Source organism: Somniosus microcephalus, chromosome 30 (assembly GCF_052327205.1).
Source record: "Somniosus microcephalus isolate GS21.2 chromosome 30, FLI_Smic_1.0, whole genome shotgun sequence".
Classification (NCBI taxonomy): Eukaryota; Metazoa; Chordata; class Chondrichthyes; order Squaliformes; family Somniosidae; genus Somniosus; species Somniosus microcephalus.
In genome coordinates, this window is record NC_141016.1 from 21898137 (window position 1) to 21918106 (window position 19970).

Here is a 19970-nt window from a genome sequence, read left to right on the forward strand (position 1 = left end):
GCCCCAAATGCAGCTATACCGAATTTCTAGGCCAAACTCTCCAAGTAATAAGTGATCTCCCTATTCTTCCTACCAAAATGTAATATCTCACATTCATCTGTGTTGAATTTCATTTGCTAATTATATGCCTATTCTGCAAGTTTATTAATATCTTCCTGTAATTTGTTGCAGTCCTCCTCAGTATTGACTATCCCCCCCAATTTGGTGTCATCCGCAAATTTAGAAATTGTGTTTTTGATTCCAAAGTCTAAATCGTAAATGTAAATTGTGAACAACAGTGGTCCCAACACTAATCCTTGTGGAACACCATGACCCACCTTCTGCCACTGTGAATAACTACCCTTTACTCCTACTCTCTGCTGTCTGTCTTGAATCCAGCTAGCTATCCATTCTGCTACTTATCCCCTGACTCCGTATTCTCTGACCTTACTCATTAGTCTATTATGTGATACCTTATCAAAGGCCATTTGAAAATCTAGATAAATTACATCTACTGCATTACCCTTGTCTATTCTCCCAGTTGACTATTCATTTATTATATTATATTTTTGGCTTCTAGATGTTTTTCTATTTTCTCCTTTAGTAGGGATTCCATTATTTTTCCTACCACCGATGTTAAGCTGACTGGTCTATAGTTCCCTGGACATGTTCTATCTCCCTTCTTAATATAGGTATTATGTTAGCTATCTGCCAGTCCTCTGGCACTACACCTTTTTCTAATGAATTATTAAATATGTGTAGTAATGCCTCTGCTATCTCTTCCCTAGATTATTTTAAAATGCGTGTATGTAATCCATCCAGACCAGGGTTTATTCCTCTTTGAGTTTGATTAGTTTATTTAATATATCTCCTCTTTATTTTAAGTGCACTTATCTCATTACTAATCTCATGATCCAATGTCATGTCCACCTGTTCTATCTCCCTGGTAAATACTGAGGCAAAGTAATTATTTAATATTTCTGCCATCTCTCTATCGTTACCTGTGGTATTAGCCTGACCATCCCTGAGTTGCCCTATTTTACTATTTTGTTTTATGTTCCTTGATAATGTAATTTCATAGTTCTTCTTTGCCTTCCTAATTCTTTTTTTTTACATCTTTCCTAATCTTGTCATATTTTCCCTTACCTCACTCTCCCCTGCTGTCCATGTACTTAATGTATGCCTCTTTCCTTACCCTCAATTTTTCCCTTACGGCTTTATTCATCCATGGTGTCTCATTAGTGTTCAGCTTGTTCTTGTTTTTTAGTGGAATATACTTTTCCTGGACTCTGTTGAACGCTGTTTTAAATGTTTCCCATTGATGTTCTATGTCATTGTTTGCCAATATTGTTGTCCATTTTATTTTCCCATGTTCTACTCTCAGCCCCTCAAAATCAGCTTTTCTCCAAACTATTAACCTGGTCCTTGTCATACTTAAGGCGAGGCAGGGCACTTTCAGGGATGGGCACGAAGAGGTTAAATAAAATGGGTTAAAAGATTGCCAAGTAAATGAGGTCAGATGAGGCCTTCATAATGGAAGTTTTTTGGACCTCCCTGTAGCCCCATTGTGGGAGCTGGATCCAATTCTAAACAGCTTCATTAAAGACTCTCATCTACATGTTGCCCCTCAGTGATATAATCTGAAAACACAGCGTCAGTTTCCACATGTACTCTGACCACACCCAGCTCTACCTCACCACCACTTCTCTCGACCCCTCCACAGTCTCTAAATTGTCAGACTGCTTGTCCGACATCCAGTACTGGATGAGCAGAAATTTTCCGAATTAAATATTGGGAAGAACGAAGCCATTGTCTTCGGTCCGCGCCACAAACTCCATTCCCTAGGCACTGATTCCATCCCTCTCCCGAGCCTCTGTCTGAGGCTGAATCAGACTGTTTGCAACCTTGGTGTCATATTTGACCCGGAAATGAGCTTCTGACTACGTATCCGCGCCATAACTAAGACCGCCTATTTCCACCTCGGTAACATCGCCCGTCTCCGCCCCGCCTCAGCTCATCCGCTGCTGAAACCCTCATCCATGCCTTTGTTACCTCTAGACTTGACTATTCCAACGCACTCCTGGCTGGCCTCCCACATTCTACCCTACGTAAACTTGAGATGATCCAAAACTCGGCTGCCCGTGTCCTAACTCGCACCAAGTCCCGTTCACCCATCTCCCCTGTGCTCGCTGACCTACATTGGCTCGCGATTAAGCAACACCTCGATTTTAAAATTCTCATCTTTGTTTTCAAATCCCTCCGTGGCCTCACCCACTCCCTACTCTGTAATCTCCTCCAGCCCCACAACCCCCCTGAGATATCTGCGCTCCTCTAATTCTGCCCTCTTGAGCATCCCTGATTATAATCACTCCACCATTGACGGTTGTGCCTTCTGTTACCTAGGCCCTAAAGCTCTGGAATTCCCTGCCTAAACCTCTCCACCTCGCTCCCTCTCTCTCTCCTCCTTTAAGATGCTCCTTAAAACCTACCTCGTTGATCAAGCTTTTGGTCACCTGCCCTAATTTCTCCTTATGTGGCTCGGTGTCAAATTCTTTGGCCTAGAAATTGGGTTGTGGCGCAAAAGTCACCTGAGCGCAGGATTTAGCGCAGCGTTCGCGGCTTCAGCGATCGTCCGATATTCAGTTTCATTGCCCCTCGAGGGACACGGGGCGAGGCTCGAGGCGCCCCGCGTCCCTCTTAGGGCGCTGAAACTGAATATCGCAGCGCAACGTGCCGCAGCGCCACACGCTGCGGCACGGCACGCTGCGGTACTGCAGGCCTTCCTCCCACTGTTAAGGGGGAGGTGCCTGCAACAGTGCGAACCCCAATCGCGAGTGCCGGCAAACGAGCCCGGCACCAAGGAGAAGTGCCGGGCTCTTGGGAAACAGCCGGCAATGCCGCGGGGGGGGGGGGGTTAGGAGGCCGGGGACGGAGGTGCTGGCAGGCGGCCGCCGAAAAAGGCGGCCGCCCCGCACCTCCACCTTAACTTGCGCTGCTGCCGGCACAGTAAGGCCCCGTGAACCGGGCGCGGGTAGCGAACGGCGCAACTGCGGCGTTCGCTACCAAATATCGCGAACGGGGCGTGAATGGGGCACTGCGCACACTGATGACGTCATCGGTGGCGGCACAGCGCAAAAGACTAACGCCACCATTATCGCCCCAACTCAATATCGCGGGAGGCGCAGCCAGTGGCGCTACAGCCACTGCCTGCCTCTTTAGGCGCTAACAAGTGGCGCTACTTACCCAATTTCTCCCCCTTTTTGTTTTATAACACTCCTGTGAAGTGCCTTGGGACGTTTTACTATATTAAAGGCACTATATAAATACAGGTTGTGGTGGTTGTTGTTGATGTGTTATTAATGACATTCCTCTAACTCTGTGGAAAATGCAATTTAGGAGACAAGCAATGGTTGGTGTGCTGATCACGGACTCACTGGTGCTGGGAGAGGAGAAAATACAAAACACAATTTTTTTTTTTAAATCAAAGCTTTCCCCTCCCTTGGGCATGGATCAAATTGTTGAAGTTTCATTTTTTAATTATCGTGAAGGACAGCTGTATTTTACAAATAACCCCTCAGCTCTGTGTGTCTGAAACAAATCATTTCAGAACATGTCGTGGAATTAAATCCTGTTAAATGACACATTCAGAGAGATCACTCACTTGAATAAAAACCTAAATTAGCTGATTGTAAATGTTAATTAAATTGTGCTTCGAAACAGCATGTGCAAAATCAAACATAACATTCCAGCCTCAAACATCACACATTTCAAATGCTACATGATTGGAATCTCAACTGTGTGCTGTTCTCTGTATCTCAGCTACCCTTCCTCCCTCGCCCTCCAGTTGTGTTCTATTCTGAAGTGAGTGTTACCCTATTCAGGCTGAACCTGGACAGTGTGAGCTGGTTACTTGACTAAGATGGACATCGCAGTCAAGCCAGTACCTGTCCTCATTGTGTATGGTCCAGTCTGTGGGTCCTTGGCTAGCAATTAGGAGCAGGTATCCCCACAGCTCAGGCTACTGGATTCTTATTCCTGTAGCTGTTGATTGCTCCGTTCAGTGAGCTCACCTGCTAGAATCATAGAATGATGCAGCACAGAAGGAGGCCATTTGGCCCATCACGCCTGTGCTGGCTCTTTGGTAGAGCTATCCAATTAGTCCCCCTCCCCTGCTCTTTCCCCATAGCCCTGTCAATTTTTTCCGTTATTTTCAGTTATTTATCCAATTTTCTTTTGAATGTAACTATTGAATCTGCTTCCACCTCCCTTTCAGGCAGTGCATTCCAGATCACAACTCGCTGCGTAATAAAATGTTTCCTCATGTCACCTCTGGTTCTTTTGCCAAGCACCTTAAATCTGTGTCCTCTGGTTACCGACCCTTCTGCCACTGGAAACAGCCTCTCCTTATTTACTCTATCAAAACCATTCATGATTTTGGACAAATCTATCAAATCTCCTCTAAACCTTCTCTGCTCTAAGGAGAACAACCCCAGCTTCTCCATTCTCTCCACATAACTGAAGTCCCTCATCCCTGGTACCATTCTAGTAAATCTCCTCTGCACCCTCTCCAAGGCCTTGACATCCTTCCTAAAGTGTGGTACCCAGAATTGAACACAATACTCCAGCTGAGGCCTAACCAGTGTTTTAGAAAGGATTAGCATTAACTTCCTTGCTTTTGTACTCTATTCCTCTATTGATAAAGCCAAGGATCCCACATGCTTTTTAACAGCCTTCTCAACTTGTGCTGCCACCTTCAGAGGTTTCTGTACATACACCCCCAGGTCTCTCTGTTCCTGCACACCCTATAAAATAACACCATTTAGTTTATATTGCCTCTCCTCATTCTTCCTACCAAAATGTATCACTTCACATTTTATGCGTTAAATTTCACCAGTCTGTCTATATCCTCCTGAAGTCTGTTACTATCCTCATTGTTTACTACATTTCTGAGTTTGGTATCATCTGCAAATGTTGAAATTATGCCCTGCATACCCAAGTCCAGGTCATTAATATATATCAGAAAGAGCAGTGGTCCTAATACTGACCCCTGGGGAACACCACTACATACCTCTGTCCAGTCTGAAAAACAACCGTTCACCATTACTCTCTGCTTTCTGTCCCTTAGCCAATTTTGAATCCAAGCTGCCACTGTCCCTTTAATCCCACGGGTTTAAATTTTGCTAACAAGTCTATTATGTAGTACTTTATCAAACATCTTTTGAAAGTCCAAATACACAATATCAACCGCACTATGTTAAGCAAACCTCTCTCCTACTTCATCAAGGAACTCGATCAAGTTAGTCAAACACGATTTGCCTTTAACAAATCCTTACTGACTTTCATTTATTAGCCCATACTTTTCCAAATACAAATTAATTATGTCCCAGATTATTATCTCTACAAGTTTCTCCACCACCGACGTTAGGCTGACTGGCCTGTAGTTGCCGGGTTTATTCCTCTCCCCTTTTTTGAACAGGGGTGTAGCATTTGCAATCCTCCAGTCCTCTGGCACCACCCCCATATCCAAGGAGGATTGGAAGATTGTGGCCAGAGCCTGCGCAATTTCAACCCTTACTTCCCTCAGTAACCTAGGATGCATCCATTTGGACCGGGTGACTTTTCTACTTTGAGTACTGCCAACATTTTAAGTACCTCCTCTTTATCTATTTTTATCCTATCTAATATCACTACTGCTTCCTCCTTTACTGCTACATTGGCAGCCTCCACTTCTGTAGTGAAGGCAGATATAAAATATTCACTGGTCAGGCCTCAGGTGGAGTATTGTGTTCAATTCTGGGCACCACACTTTAGGAAGGATGTCAAGGCCTTGGAGAGGGTGCAGAGGAGATTTACTAGAATGGTACCAGGGATGCTATCTGCCTCCACAAGAATAACTCCTCTTTGGTCCCTCACGGGCCCCACCCTTTGATGACCCTTTTACTATTTATATGTTTATTAAACACTTTTGGTTCCCTTTTTATGTTCACCACTAATCCTTTCTCATACTCTCTTTTTGCTAACTTATTCCCGTTTTTAGATCTCCTCTGTACTTTCTGTTTTCAGCTTGGTTCTCTACTGTATTATGAACCTTACATTTGTCACAAGCCTCCTTTTTAACTCTCATTTTAACCTGTAGATCTTCAGTCATCCAGGGAGCCCTAGCTTTGGATGTCCTTTCTTTTCCCCTCATGGGAACGTGTCTACTCTGTACCTGAACCATCTCCTCTTTGAAGGCCTCTCCCATTGTTCCATTAGTAGATGAGGTCCGTAGATCTCTTTGGATCTACCTGTCTACTCTCCAGCTTCCTACCAAACGCAATCTGTGCTCTTCCTCCAGCGCTGTGCACTGACTGAGTTCTCCCTGGAGATCTCCTCCTTGCTCGGAGCAGCGTGAGCCAGCCAGAATGGCATTCAGGATGCTGATCCAGTTCAGCCTCTTTAAACACCTGAATCCCCCCCCCCCCCAAAATAAATGGGGGTGGCCTCGTGGTGAGAGGTGCAGATCTGGAGCGGAGTGAAACTTGCAACTGCAATTCCTGAAATGTAAAAGTTTCCATCGCGTTTGGCTTCGTAACAGGATGGGGGCGGGCGGAGGATGAATTGTCAAGTCTTGAAAACCTTTTTGTTTCCCTCTCAATAATATCTCAACAAGAAGAGATAATAGTAAAAGGCCAGAAAGCTCTGCAGAAGAGCAGAGAAAAAATACTTGTAATTATTACGCTTGTACTTTTAATGGGTCAGGGATGGAATGAATCGCTAAGTGATGAGCAACATTGTACTGTAAATTGAAATAGAGCTATCTTAACACACTGCATCACGGTTTGACTGCACAGCGATTGTAGAAGATGCTTAAAGCAGTACTTTGTGTTCGACTGATTCAGTGCTGCTGTTAAATGCAATTACTGTCTCATTGTTGGATATTCATGAGCTGTATTGGAAGCTGAATGGTCCTTTAACATTGATATTGCACCATGGCTACTGATGGCACGCTAGGACATAAAGGAGATCTACTCCACGTCTCCGAAAGTATCAAGGTCCTGACTTTTCTTGGGATCCAGGAGGCTGCCATTGGGAAATAACAGGGGAATCCATATTAGTCCTCCTCATTGTTAGAAAGAAAAAGAAAGAATTTGCATTTCTATAGCGCCTTTCACGACCACCGGAGGTCTCAAAGCGCTTTCCAGCCAATGAAGTACTTCTTGAAGTGCGGTCGCTGTTGTAATGTGGGAAACGCGGCAGCCAATTTGCGCACAGCAAGCTCCCACAAACAGCAATGTGATAATGACCAGATAATCTGTTTTTAGTGAAGTTGATTGAGGGATAAATATTGGCCCCAGGACACCGGGGATAACTCCCCCCTGCTCTTCTTCAAAATAGTGGCCGCGGGATCTTTTATGTCCACCTGAGAGAGCAGACGGAGCCTCGGTTTAACGTCTCATCTGAAAGACGGCACCTCCGACAGTGCAACGTTCCCTCAGCACTGCATTGGGAGTGTCAGCCTAGCTTTATGTGCTGCAAGTCCCTGGAGTGGGACTTGAACCCACAACCTTCTGGCTCGGAGGCAAGGGTGCTACCCACGCATGTGAATAACGATCCTTTGGCAACATACTGGAGGGTGACCAGCAGGCAAAGCCCAGAGAACAGAAAGACTTGCGTTTGTATAGCGTCTTTCATGACCACCGGGCGTCCCAAAGTGCTTTACCGCCATGTTTCTCCAATCACTGGGAGTGCAATGGGAACTGTAAAATGGGCACGCGCTGTTCAGAGGGTGGAGTCTCATTTCACCAGCACCCCAGTGCAGAATACAACACTGCCTCCGATCTGCAATACAATGGTTGCATCAATAGCTCTTGCCTGTATTCACTTCCACTTGCGGTTTGGCAGCACCATCACTGATCTCAAGTGAAGAAAATCACCTCTCACTATACCGCTGAGTTTCTGAAAGCTCCTCAAACCTCTTCTTCTACTGTAAATACTGACGCAAAGTAATTATTCAACATGTCCGCTGACATGAATCAGTCATTCATGAAAGAAAGACTTATGAAATAATACTGAGCGGCCTGCGGGTGGCGCTGTCCAGGGAGAGTATAAATACTCGGGCACGGGCCCAGCTTGCGCAGGACATTCTTAACAGGAACTAGTGAAGGACACAACTAGACCTCCATGTTGTAAAACAGTTGATTAAAGCTTTGTTTAATGCTTAGACCAAGTGTCTAGTAGTTTTCTTACGTCATCCGCCATTTCCTTATTATCATTGATCATCTCACCGCTTTCAGTTTTTAAGAGGCCAACATTGCTTCTGACGACACTCTTTTTCCTAATTTTAGGCCTTTCACCCCCCACCCACCTCGCCCTCCCTCAATCGCGAGGCCCTCCCTAAACACCCTCCCAACGATTTACCTGATTTGCCAGAGACTGCTCCTCGCTGGCCGGTCATGCGCCCCCCACCGGCCGGACAGCTGCCGGCTCTCACCGGATTTGGACCGGCAGCTGACCGAGGCCATGTAGCTGAGGCCCACTTCAGCCCCACGCTCCTGATCTTTGGTCACCCGGTGCGGAGGGGAGCGGGCAGGTCGGGGGACCTCCTCGTGGGACTGCTGCTGGGCCTGGCCAAAGTGGCCATCAACTGATCCAGGCAGCGGGCGGCCGAGGGGGGTCGTTCGGCCCAGCTGCCTGCCTCTCTTCCGTGCATATGTTCGCTCCTGGGTGTCCCTGGAGATGGAGCACGTGGTGTCTGCCAGCACGCTCGAGGCCTTCCTCAACCAGTGGGCACCGGAGGGACTGGAGTGCTTCATCACCCCCGGAAATAACATTTTGATTTGATTTGTGAAGTTTCATTTAAATTTGGTTAAGTTTGCGGTTTATCGGTTGTGCCCCGTTGAAAGGGGGCACTCGCTTCCTTTCCTATTGGTGGTGGCGTCAATCACCGAATTTTAACATAAAAGGTGTAGCTGAGGCCCGGTTTGCCATCCGCACCCCCCCCGCCCCTCCCCCGCTTTGTCCCCGCCCACCCAATTCCCACCCCGTTAAAATTGGGGCTAACATATATTACAAGGATGATTGTCTTTGGCACGGTGGGGGCAAAGAAAGAAAGACTTGCATTTCTATAGTACCTTTCATGACCACCAGACTCTCAAAGCGCTCTACAGTCAATGAAGTGGTGTCACAGTTGTAATGTGGGAAACGCGGCAGCCAATATTGCACACAGCAAGCTCCCACAAACAGCAATGTGATAAATGACCAGATAGTCTGTTCTTGTTATGTTGATTGAGGGATAAATATTGGCCAGGACACCAGAGATAACTCCCCTGCTCTTCTTCGAAATAGTGCCATGGGATCTTTTACGTCCACCTGAGAGAGCAGGCTGGGCCTCGGTTTAACGTCTCATCCAAAAGACAGCACCTCCAACAGTGCGGCACTCCCCTGGGAGTGTCAGCCTAGCTTTATGTGCTCAAGTCCCTGGAGTGGGACGTGAACCCACAACCGTCTGACTCAGGCGAGGTTGCTGTCCACTGAGCCACAGCTGACATTTATGGAAGGGGAGAGAAGGAGTTCTTCCACGATGCTCCCTCCAGCACCACAATCAATAACCGTCAAAATTGAGCTGTTGAGGTGACAGAGTCTGAGCGCTGCTTACGACTGTCAGTCTTGGGCTGTACCAGCGGGGCAGCAGGATGTGTGCAGTAGATGTGCTCCGTCAGTTTGGAGACTCCTTGTGACCTTGGGCTATCCTGCAACATTGCCTCATCATGAATAATTCGGCCTTTACATTCAGCTCAGAGAGTTGAATCTTGTCAACAGCTAATTACCATTTAGGACTGATATCCTCTGTAAGTTATGCCCTGTGAAGGAAAGTAGCCGAAGTCAACTTTATTCAAACTGCACTATCTGATTTGGACCCTCCAGCCCTGATTGCTTTCTACCTACTTGCTGTTCAATATGCAAGACATCACCATTCTAAATTGTACCGTGTTGACTGGTTTATTGAAGCGGTTGCAGTTGTACTAAATCAGGACTCTTCTACGTGACTGGATTGCAGCTAGTGTCAAGCACATGGTTCTCCGAGGTGTAAGGGCCCTGACTGTGGTCCTTGCAGTGATGGGTAGAGGCCCAGTTTTTGCAGGAGGTCTCGTGAGCTGGCGTAGGGCCCTCTGGCTCTGGTCCTGCCCCGTAATACAGCACAGGGCCGTTTTAATGTGCTGGACAACCTTCTGCCAATAGCAACAGGGCAGCACCAACACCGCCTTCAATGTGCCAGTGCAGCCTTCGGGCGCCTGAGGAAGAGAGTGTTTGAAGACCAGGACATCAAACCCGGCATAAGCTCATGGTCTACAGAGCAGTACTGATACCCGTCCTCCTATATGCTTCAGAAGCATGGACCATGTACAGCAGGCACCTCAAAATACTGGAGAGGTACCACCAACGCTGCCTCCACAAGATCCTGCAAATCCATTGGTAGGATAAGCGCACCAACATCAGTGTTCCCGCTCAGGCCAACATCCCCAGCATCGAAGCTCTGACCATGCTCGATCAGCTCCGATGGACAGGCCACATCATCCGCATGCCCGATAAGAGACTCCCAAAACAAACGCTCTACTCGGAGCTCCGACACGGCAAGAGAGCCCCAGGTGGGCAGAGGAAGCGCTTCAAGGACACCCTCAAAGCCTCCTTGAAAAAGTGCAACATCCCCACCGACACCTGGGAATCCCTGGCCCAAGACTGCACAAAGTGGAGGAGAAGCATCCGGGAAGGCGCCGAACACCTCGAGTCTCTTCGCCGGGAACAAGCGGAAGCCAAGCGCAGGCAGCGCAAGGAGCGCACGTCAACCCAAGCACCCCACCCACCCGCCCCTTCAACCACCGTCTGCCCCACCTGTGACAGAGACTGTAGGTCCCGCATTGGACTCATCAGTCACCTGAGAACTCATTTTTAGTGTGGAAGCAAGTCATCCTCGGTTCCGAGGGACAGCCTAAGAAGAAGAAGAAGCAGTAGTGTGAAATCTGACCAATGCCAATGGTCAGATTGGAATAGAGACACAATAATAACCCCAGTACATAGCCAGTCCATGCGATAGAATAGATTTACGCATTCCTAGTCGAATCTTACAGGAGAGCAGCGCTCAGTGAGATGAAAAACATGGAAAGCGAAAAGAACTTGCACTATACAACGCTTTTCACAACCTCTGGACGACCCAAAGCACTTTACAGCCAATGGAGTAGTTTTGAAGTGTCGTCACATGGTTGTAATGTAGGACAAGCGGCAGCCAATTTGCGCACAGTAAGATCCCACTGAGATAATGACCAGACAATCTGTTTTCTTTAATGATGTTGGTTGAGGGATAAAAGTTGACCAGGGCACCGGGGATGACTTTCCTGCTGTTCTCTGAATAGTGCCATTGGATCTTTTACGTCCACCTGAGAGAGCAAACAGGGTCTCGGTTTAACTTCGCATCTGAGCGACGGCACCTCCAGCAGTGCCGCATTCTCGCAGCACTGCATTGGGAGTGTCAGGCTGGATTTTCGTGCTCAAGTCTCTGAAGCGGGACCTGAACCCACAACCTTCTGACATCAGAGGCGAGGGTGCTACCCACTGAGCCACGGTTGACAGATTGGGACAGCGCCACAATATTAACCCCATTACATGGCACGGACCTGCATGAACATAGCTTTCCACATTCCCAATCCTTTCTTACTGGAGAGCAGGGCTCCATGCGAAAATAAACAAGGAACGCAGGAAAGCTCTCCTGACATGGAATTTTAGCGATGAGATTAGTGCCAGTTTGAGCTGCTTCATTATTCACATTTTAAAGCTGGATGCGTCATCCAAGCAAATCGTTTTGCCTTTGATTAAACTTTTACTTTTCAATAGTTTTGTCCTTGTTTTGAAATTCAAGGCCACCTCCCACATGACGGTGATGCACCAAAATCCTTTCACCGCGATGAAAAGGTAGCTAGTGATTGTATTTTTTATTCACCTTGTGATTCAGGATCTGTAAGACTTTGTCCTCAGTTTGCAAAAGCAGGGTTGCACTGCGAGGCCGGGACTCAGCATTGCAGGGGCCGGGTTTCACTGACACAGCTGCTTTCATAGTGCTACTTCTGCGAGACTTCACATTGGGAGAGTAGGACAAGCGGACACGGGTTCAAACTAGTAAAAGGACTGATATCAAACAACAACAACAACTTGTATTTATATAGCGTCTTTAACGTAGTAAAACGTCCCAAGGCGCTTCACAGGAATGTTATCAAATAAAACTTGACACCGAGCCACATAGGAGATATTAGGACAGATGCTTGATCAAAGTGGTTGGTTTTAAGGAGCATCTTAAAGGAGGAAAGAGAGGCGGAGAGGTTTAGGGAGGGAATTCCAGAGCTTTGGGCCTTGGCAGCTGAAGGCACGACCGCCGATGGTGGAGCAATTAAAATCAGGAATGCTCAAGAGGCCAGAATTGGAGGAGCGCAGTTATCTCGAAGGGTTGCAGAGTTGGAGCAGGTTACAGAGACCATGGAGGGATTTGAAAACAAGGATGAGAATTTTTAAATCGAGGCATTGCTTAACCGGAGCCAGTGTAGGTCAGCGAGCACAGGGGGTGATGGGTGAACGGGACTTGATGCGAGTTAGGACACGGGCAGCAGTGTTTTGGATGACCTCAAGTTTACAGAAGGTAGAAAATGGGAAATAACAACAGGAAATGCTGGGAACATTCAGCAGGTCAGGCAACATCGTGGAGAGAGAAACAAAGCTAACATTTCAGGTCGATGACCCTGCGGCAGAACTCTAGAAAAATGGGAGGCCGGCCAGGAGTGCGTTGGAATAGTCAAGTCTAGAGGTAACAAAGGCATGGATGAGGGTTTCAGCAGCGGATGAGCTGAGGCAGGGGCGGAGTCGGGCGATGTTACGGAGGTGGAAATAGGCGGTCTTAGTGATGGCTCGGATATGTGGTCGGAAGCTGATCTCGAGGGTCAAATATTACACCAAAGTTGCGAACAGTTTGGTTGAGCCTCAGACAGTTGCCAGGGAGAGGGATGGAGTCGGTGGCTAGGGAATGGAGTTTGTGGCGGGGAACAAAGACAATGGCTTTGGTCTTCCCAATATCCCACGGCAAAGAAGAAACTGGGCTGGAACCTCCGCATGGATTCTCCCGCTCTCTTGCCGGAACTTGGGTGGAAACGCAGAGAAATGGATGACCATTAACGCCAATCCTCCAGGGTCTCTGCTGATCTTCTGCCAATGTTAGGGCAGACAATTGGGGAACCATCATGGACACTCTACCCCACTGTGTCCTTACTTTGCCATGATTGACAATTGGCACTAAATTAGCAGTCTCACTCTTGGCGGCTGGAGTGGAGAATGGGTGAATGCCTCACTCATGCGGTTGGGGGCAGTCTTTAAAAGATGGGGCTTACACACATCGAAGGCGAGCTATCACAGTGCTTCTTCCGCTGGACCGCCGTAAAGTCAGAGAAATGGCTGCGGAAACCACGGTTACACGTCTCTTCAGCCCCAGTTCATCTAACCCGTGCTGTACCTGCCCTGGGAGTGTTTGATGGGAGAGTGTAGAGGGGGCTTTACTCTGTATCTAACCCGTGCTGTACCTGCCCTGGGAGTGTTTGATGGGACAGTGTAGAGGGGGCTTTACTCTGTATGTAACCCATGCTGTACCTGCCCTGGGAGTGTTTGATGGGACAGTGTAGAGGGGGCTTTACTCTGTATGTAACCCATGCTGTACCTGACCTGGGAGTGTTTGATGGGACAGTGTAGAGGGAGCTTTACTCTGTATGTAACCCATGCTGTACCTGACCTGGGAGTGTTTGATGGGACAGTGTAGAGGGATTGTTACTCTGTATCTAACCCGTGCTGTACCAGCCCTGGGAGTGTTTGATGGGACAGTGTAGAGGGAGCTTTACTCTGTATCTAACCCCGTGCTGTACCAGCCCTGGGAGTGTTTGATGGGACAGTGTAGAGGGAGCTTTACTCTGTATCTAACCCCGTGCTGTACCTGCCCTGGGAGTGTTTGATTGGACTGTGCAGAGGGAGCTTTACTCTGTATCCAACCCTGTGCTTTACCTGACCTGGGAGTGTTTGATGGGACAGTGTAGAGAGAGCTTTACTCTGTATCTAACCCATGCTTTACCTGACCTGGGAGTGTTTGATGAGACAGTGTAGAGGGTGCTTTACTCTGTATCTAACTGTGCTGTGCCAGCCCTGAGAATGTTTGATGAGACAGTGTAGAGAGAGCTTTACTCTGTATCTAACCCATGCTGTACCTGCCCTGGGAGTGTTTGATGGGACAGTGTAGAGGGTGCTTTACTCTGTATCTAACTGTGCTGTGCCTGCCCTGAGAATGTTTGATGGGACAGTGTAGAGGGAGCTTTACTCTGTACCTAACTGTGATGTGCCTGTCCTGGGAGTGTTTGATGGGGCAGTGTAGAGGGAGCTTTCCTCTGTACCTAACTGTGCTGTGCCGGCCCTGAGAGTGTTTGATGGGACAGTGTAGAGGGAGCTTTACTCTGTATCTAACCCGTGCTGTGCCTGTCCTGGGAGTGTTTGATGCCAACACCCAGTAAGACACCAGAATGGAAAAACGATCCATTCTCCAGCACCTTGAACAACACAAATTTTACGCAACAAAAAATTGCTTGAAGAAATCTCGCCTTATCAGCGCCAACAATCCCAACACAGTTGTTTTCTCTCTGCTCCCTCCCACCACAAATCTAACAACTCAAAAGCGAATGAAACTTTGTGACTGACAACTCAGCAAGATTGTGCACTAATTTTGACCTGTTTCTTGTTGGCAGTTTTCGTGCTGCGGAGGAGATGAGTACAAGGACTGGGCTGTGAATCATTACCATGCCTGTGATGCACCAGGCCCATTGGCCTGTGGAGTACCGTACACCTGCTGTGTGAAGGAACAGGTAGGCTTGAGACTGACAACACCTTCATTGTCCTTCCCGTTACAATTTAAAATTGGCTTTTCGTTTTAACTTAGAATCTTCAACCTTGGGCTGTCGAAGTACATTTTAAGAGGCCCTGAGTGGTATTACCAACAAACAGTGAATGATGCATTGGTATTCGACAGTGAAGGCATTCCATCACAGTACACGAGGTGGACCTGGGTGTCCTGTTTGGTTACCTGGTACAGGTTGGACCCCGGTAATCCGGCACCCTCGGGACCAGGCCGGTGCCGGACCATTGAAAATTCCGAACCACTGAAGGTGTCAAAAGTCACCACAAACACCGCCACCACCTGCTCCTCCTCTTCCTGCTGCTGCCCTCCCTGTGCCCCCGCCGTCCACGGGCTGCTCGGGCTCGGGCTCCGCCGAGCCGTCGGTGATGCTGCGCGGTCCAGGCGCTGATCCTGACCCGGCGGCGGTCCCGGAGCCCGAGCCGGACCCATCCCAGGGAGGGAATGTGACAGCAGGACCTTCCTCGTGCCGGACCACTGAAGGTGCCGGACTGTCGGGTGCCGGATTACCGGGGTTCAACCTGTACAGGCTACTGTACCAAGGATATCTTACTGCAGTTATACAGGGCCATGGTCAGACCACACCTGGAGTACTGTGTGCAGTTTTTGGTCTCCTTACCTCAGAAAGGATATACTTGCCATAGAGGGAGTGCAGCCAAGGTTCACCAGACTGATTCCTGGGATGGCAGGACTGTCGTATGAGGAGAGATTGGGTCGACTAGGCCTGTATTCACTAGAGTTTAGAAGAATGAGAGGGGATCTCATTGAAACGTATAAAATTCTGACAGGGCTAGACAGACTGGATGCAGGGAGGATGTTTCCCCTGGCTGGGGGGCCTAGAACGAGGGGTCACAGTCTCAGAATACGGGGTAGGACATTTAGGACTGAGATGAGGAGAAATTTCTTCACTCAGAGGGTGGTGAATCTGTGGAATTCTCTACCACAGAAGGCTGTGGAGACCAAGTCACTGAATATATTTCCGAAGGAGATAGATAGATTTCTAGACACAAAAGGCATCAAGGGGTATGGGGAGAGAGCGGTAATATGGTATTGAGATAGAGGATCAGCCATGATCATATTGAATGGTGGAGCAGGCTCGAAGGGCCGAATGGCCGACTCCAGCTTCTATTTTTCTAAGTTTCTATGAGAGGGACAAAGGTTTAATTCCAATACAGACAACTGGAGGGAGGGTGCTAATTAACCTTGTACATTGTGACCACACAGTCACAGCCATCCCAGGTCTATGTGTAAATATTGGAGTCAACATTGCGATGGGTGCAGAATCTCTTTCAGATGTCACAACAGCTTGGAGCATTTATAGTTTGAGCCTCGAGGGCAGCGGATTAGGGGTCACGGGGGGGAAAATGGTGTTGGAACCGCAGCACACCGTTTGTGCCTGTCGCTAATTTCCCATGTGGTAAAGTCTGATCCCAGCCGTGTTATCAGATGAGAAGTACGCAGCAGCGGTTGGGCAGAGGATGGCGGGAGACCCCCATGAACCGGTGTTTGGAACCTTTACACAACCCCTCGCGGCACCCCCACCCCCTCGTGTCCCCACCTCGGCCATGAGCTCACTGAACAGCGGGACAGGCTCAAGGGCTAAATGGTCTCATAGAAACATAGAAGATAGGAGCAGGAGTAGGCCCTTCGGCCCCTCGAGCCTGCTCCGCCATTCAATGAGATCATGGCTGATCATCCAAATTCAGTACCCTGTCCCTGTTTTCTCCCCATATCCCTTGATCCCTTTAGCCTTAAGAAATATATCCAACTCCTTCTTGAATATATTTAATGAATTGGTCTCTACTGCCTTCTGTGGTAGAGAATTCCACAGGTTCACCACTCTCTGGGTGAAGAAATTCCTCCTCATTTCTGTCATAAATGGCTTACCCCTTATCCTTAGACTGTCACCCCTGGTTCTGGACTCCCCGACCATTGGGAACATCCTTCCTGCATCTAATTTATAAGTTTCAATGAGATCCTCTCTCATTCTTCTAAACTCCAGCGAGTATAAGCCCAATCGACCCAATCTCCCCTCCTCCTGTTCCTATGTTCCTTGGAGCCAGTAGACAGTGATCAGCAACATGAACCCTGGCTGGCTTCTTGTCTTCCCTCCTGCCTAGGGACACCGGGTCCAGTTGGAGAATTCCCAGTATTGCCTTGGCCAAGATCAGATAACTCACACATATCTGGAGTGAGTTTGGGGCCTTCCAGGTGTGTGTAACTCAGTGACACAGCGGGTGATGCACCTGTCGACCGAGCCATCAGCAGAGCTTGCTTTTTGTGCCCCATTGGGGAGGGGCAAGTTGAAGACAGCATTGGCAGACACTAAATAAATAAATATACATATGATAGGGGCCGAGGTTATGATCTGCATTGTTCCATGGAAGCTCAGCGTAAGCTCGAGGAACAGCACCTCATCTTTCGATTAGGCACTTTACAGCCTTCCGGACTCAACACAGAGTTCAACAATTTCAGATCATAACCTCGGCCCCTATCATATATATATATATTTTTTTATCCCCACTTTTTATTCTGTGTCTTTTTTTCTTCTCTCCCACATGGCAGCTGTCTTTCATTCTGCCAGCACAATTTACACTTCATCTCGAGCCATCCTTTGTTTCTTAACCTGTTCCATTACCATCTCCTCCCGCCTTGAATATCTCTTAATGTCTCTTAATCTCTCCCGCCTTCCATCCTATCACAGACCTTCCCTTTTGTTCTTTCATCCCCTCCCCCCTTTCCCAGCCTCTTCCCTTGCTAAAAATTCTGTTCCATTTCCTGATTTTTTCCAGTTCTGACGAAAGGTCATCGACCTGAACCGTTAACTCTGTTTCTCTCTCCACGGATGCGGCCTGACCTGCTGAGTTGCTCCAGCATTTTCTGTTTTTATTTCAGATTTCCAGCCTCTGCAGTGTTTTCTTTTTGTATAAGCTCTACTGCAGGTGGCTGCTCATGGAAACATAGAAATAGAGGAGCAGGAGTCGGCCATTCGGCCCTTCGAGCCTGCTCCGCCATTCAATGTGATCATAGCTGATCCTCTATCTCAATACCATATTCTCGCTCTCTCCCCATACCCCTTGATGCCTTTTGCGTCTAGAAACTTGTTCAACTCTGGTCTTTGTATCAGGAGCGAATGCTCACTGATTCAACTGGGGGGGAGGAGGTCTTGACTATGGTGGGGGTTTCTCCTCTTTCAATAATAATTCAGGGTTATTAGAAATTCATCAGTGGAATACTGGGGATGGGTGGGTTAGATGGGACCTTCTGCCTGAATCTGCCATTGGATTATCCACTATAGGCAGAGGTGGGCGCGCGCGTACTCCATCATGAAAGCAACATAATGATACGAGCGCACTGATACAGGGAACCAGTTTGACATCCAGTCGCACTCTGCGCATCATGGCTCTGGCTTGCCCTCTTGTGAACTTTGACCTGGTTACCCGGCGTGTAATTTCCTCATGGGCGGTAGCGATTTGACCGCCCGTTTTGCACATTCACCCAATTTTCTTTTCCATCGACTGAGATATTGGCCCAGAAATTCGGGTCTCCACGGGTGAGTACGCACGGGGCACTCGCCCGTAAGCCCAATGGAAGTGCCGGTTTCCTGCATGCACTGCGCATGCGCGGGAAACCGGCACTTCCGTTCCCCTGAAAGCAGGGGTTCAGAGGTCGAACACGTGCGTGGGAGAGGCTGCGCATGCGCATCGAACTTCGGGTTTTTTAGCAGGTTTTCCCGGGAGGGTAAGTCTCCAGAAGTTAGACATATAAAAAGCAGTCGCAAGGCCTGCTTTTTACAAGGTAAGTGGTGAATTAATTAAAATTAAAACATTTTTTCCACAGGTTTATTATTTTTAAATACTTTAAAGAAAGGTAAGTTTATTTTTAGCCCCGTTAGAAAATAAAATTATTTATTTCAAAAATTTAAATTATTGTTTAAAATAGTTATTTCATGTAATTTACAGTTTATTTAAAAAATGTGATTTAAAAAAAAATGTATTTGAAGACTTAGTGATGTTATGGGGCCCGTAGTATTTCTAAGTTTTGACAGGTCTTCCTGTCAGACTTATGAATGGAGCATTTCCTGCTCCGATTGGCTCCCATGGCCCACGTGATCCCAGGGGATGCATCGAACTAACTGCACGCCTGGGATACGCAAGCACTGCGCGCCGGCAGCTGGAGCAGGCCCAGGATCGGAATTCCACGGGGGCCCCACAGCACAACGGCCGGCGCGCTAGGTAAGTGCAGGTCGGAGGCTTGCACCTGCGGGAAGCCCCCGACCCGAATTTCTGGGCCATTAAGAAACCCGTCATTTGTCTCTTAGTCTAATGCGATCTGACATTACACAATTCTGCAGCCCCATTCAGGATAAATTATTTTGATTATTCTTTGCACGTGGGTGTGAAGCTCTGGGCACAGGCCATTATTTCAGGAGCGTCGGCACCGTTGGAGTGTTAAATGAAGCAATTTTCTTTTTGAAGAGCTTCCCCATCTGACAGCCTGCTTTTTCACCGCTTCGAGCTGGTGGCCTTTGTTGAAGGAGCTTTTCGCTTGGTGGCGGTTCGTCCTTCGGGTGAGGTGTCGGTCGCAGGCCAGATACTTCCTCAAAGGGAGGGGCGGGTTTTTTACCACCCCAGCACCCACCAAGGCCACTGCTGCAGCTGGATTGAGCAGCATCACCGATGGCCTTCTCTGAGGCTGAGCAGGTGACCGGCCTGCCCTTTACCTCAAGGAGCTGAAGGGAAGGGACAAAATAGAGGAAGCAGGAAGAATGTTTTGAAAATAATTGTCACGACAAGATGAGGGCCGAGAAATTCGATTGCCCCCCCTCCCCCCATTTTTCGAGCGCTAAACAGGCGTATAAGCGTCTATATGGCGGGCAGGAAGTGAGCGCACCCTATTGGATCGGGGTTCTTTGTAGGCGTCAAAGGGTGCACACCAGAGCTATTTAAAGGAATGAATAACTTATGTTAATAACGTTCCTGCTCTTGTCTTTTTTAAAATTTGTTTATGAGATGTGGGCGTCGCT

General features: G+C 48.0%; 1 protein-coding gene across 1 annotated transcript in view; it reads left to right on the forward strand.

Annotated features, from left to right (window-relative positions):
• LOC147098006 (tetraspanin-15-like) overlaps positions 1-19970 on the forward strand; it is a 344298-nt gene that overhangs the window by 163649 nt on the left and 160679 nt on the right. The window contains exon 5 of the mRNA XM_085971200.1: positions 14778-14894. Coding sequence (XP_085827326.1) covers positions 14778-14894 — 117 coding nt within the window. The remainder of the gene's footprint in view (positions 1-14777; positions 14895-19970) is intronic.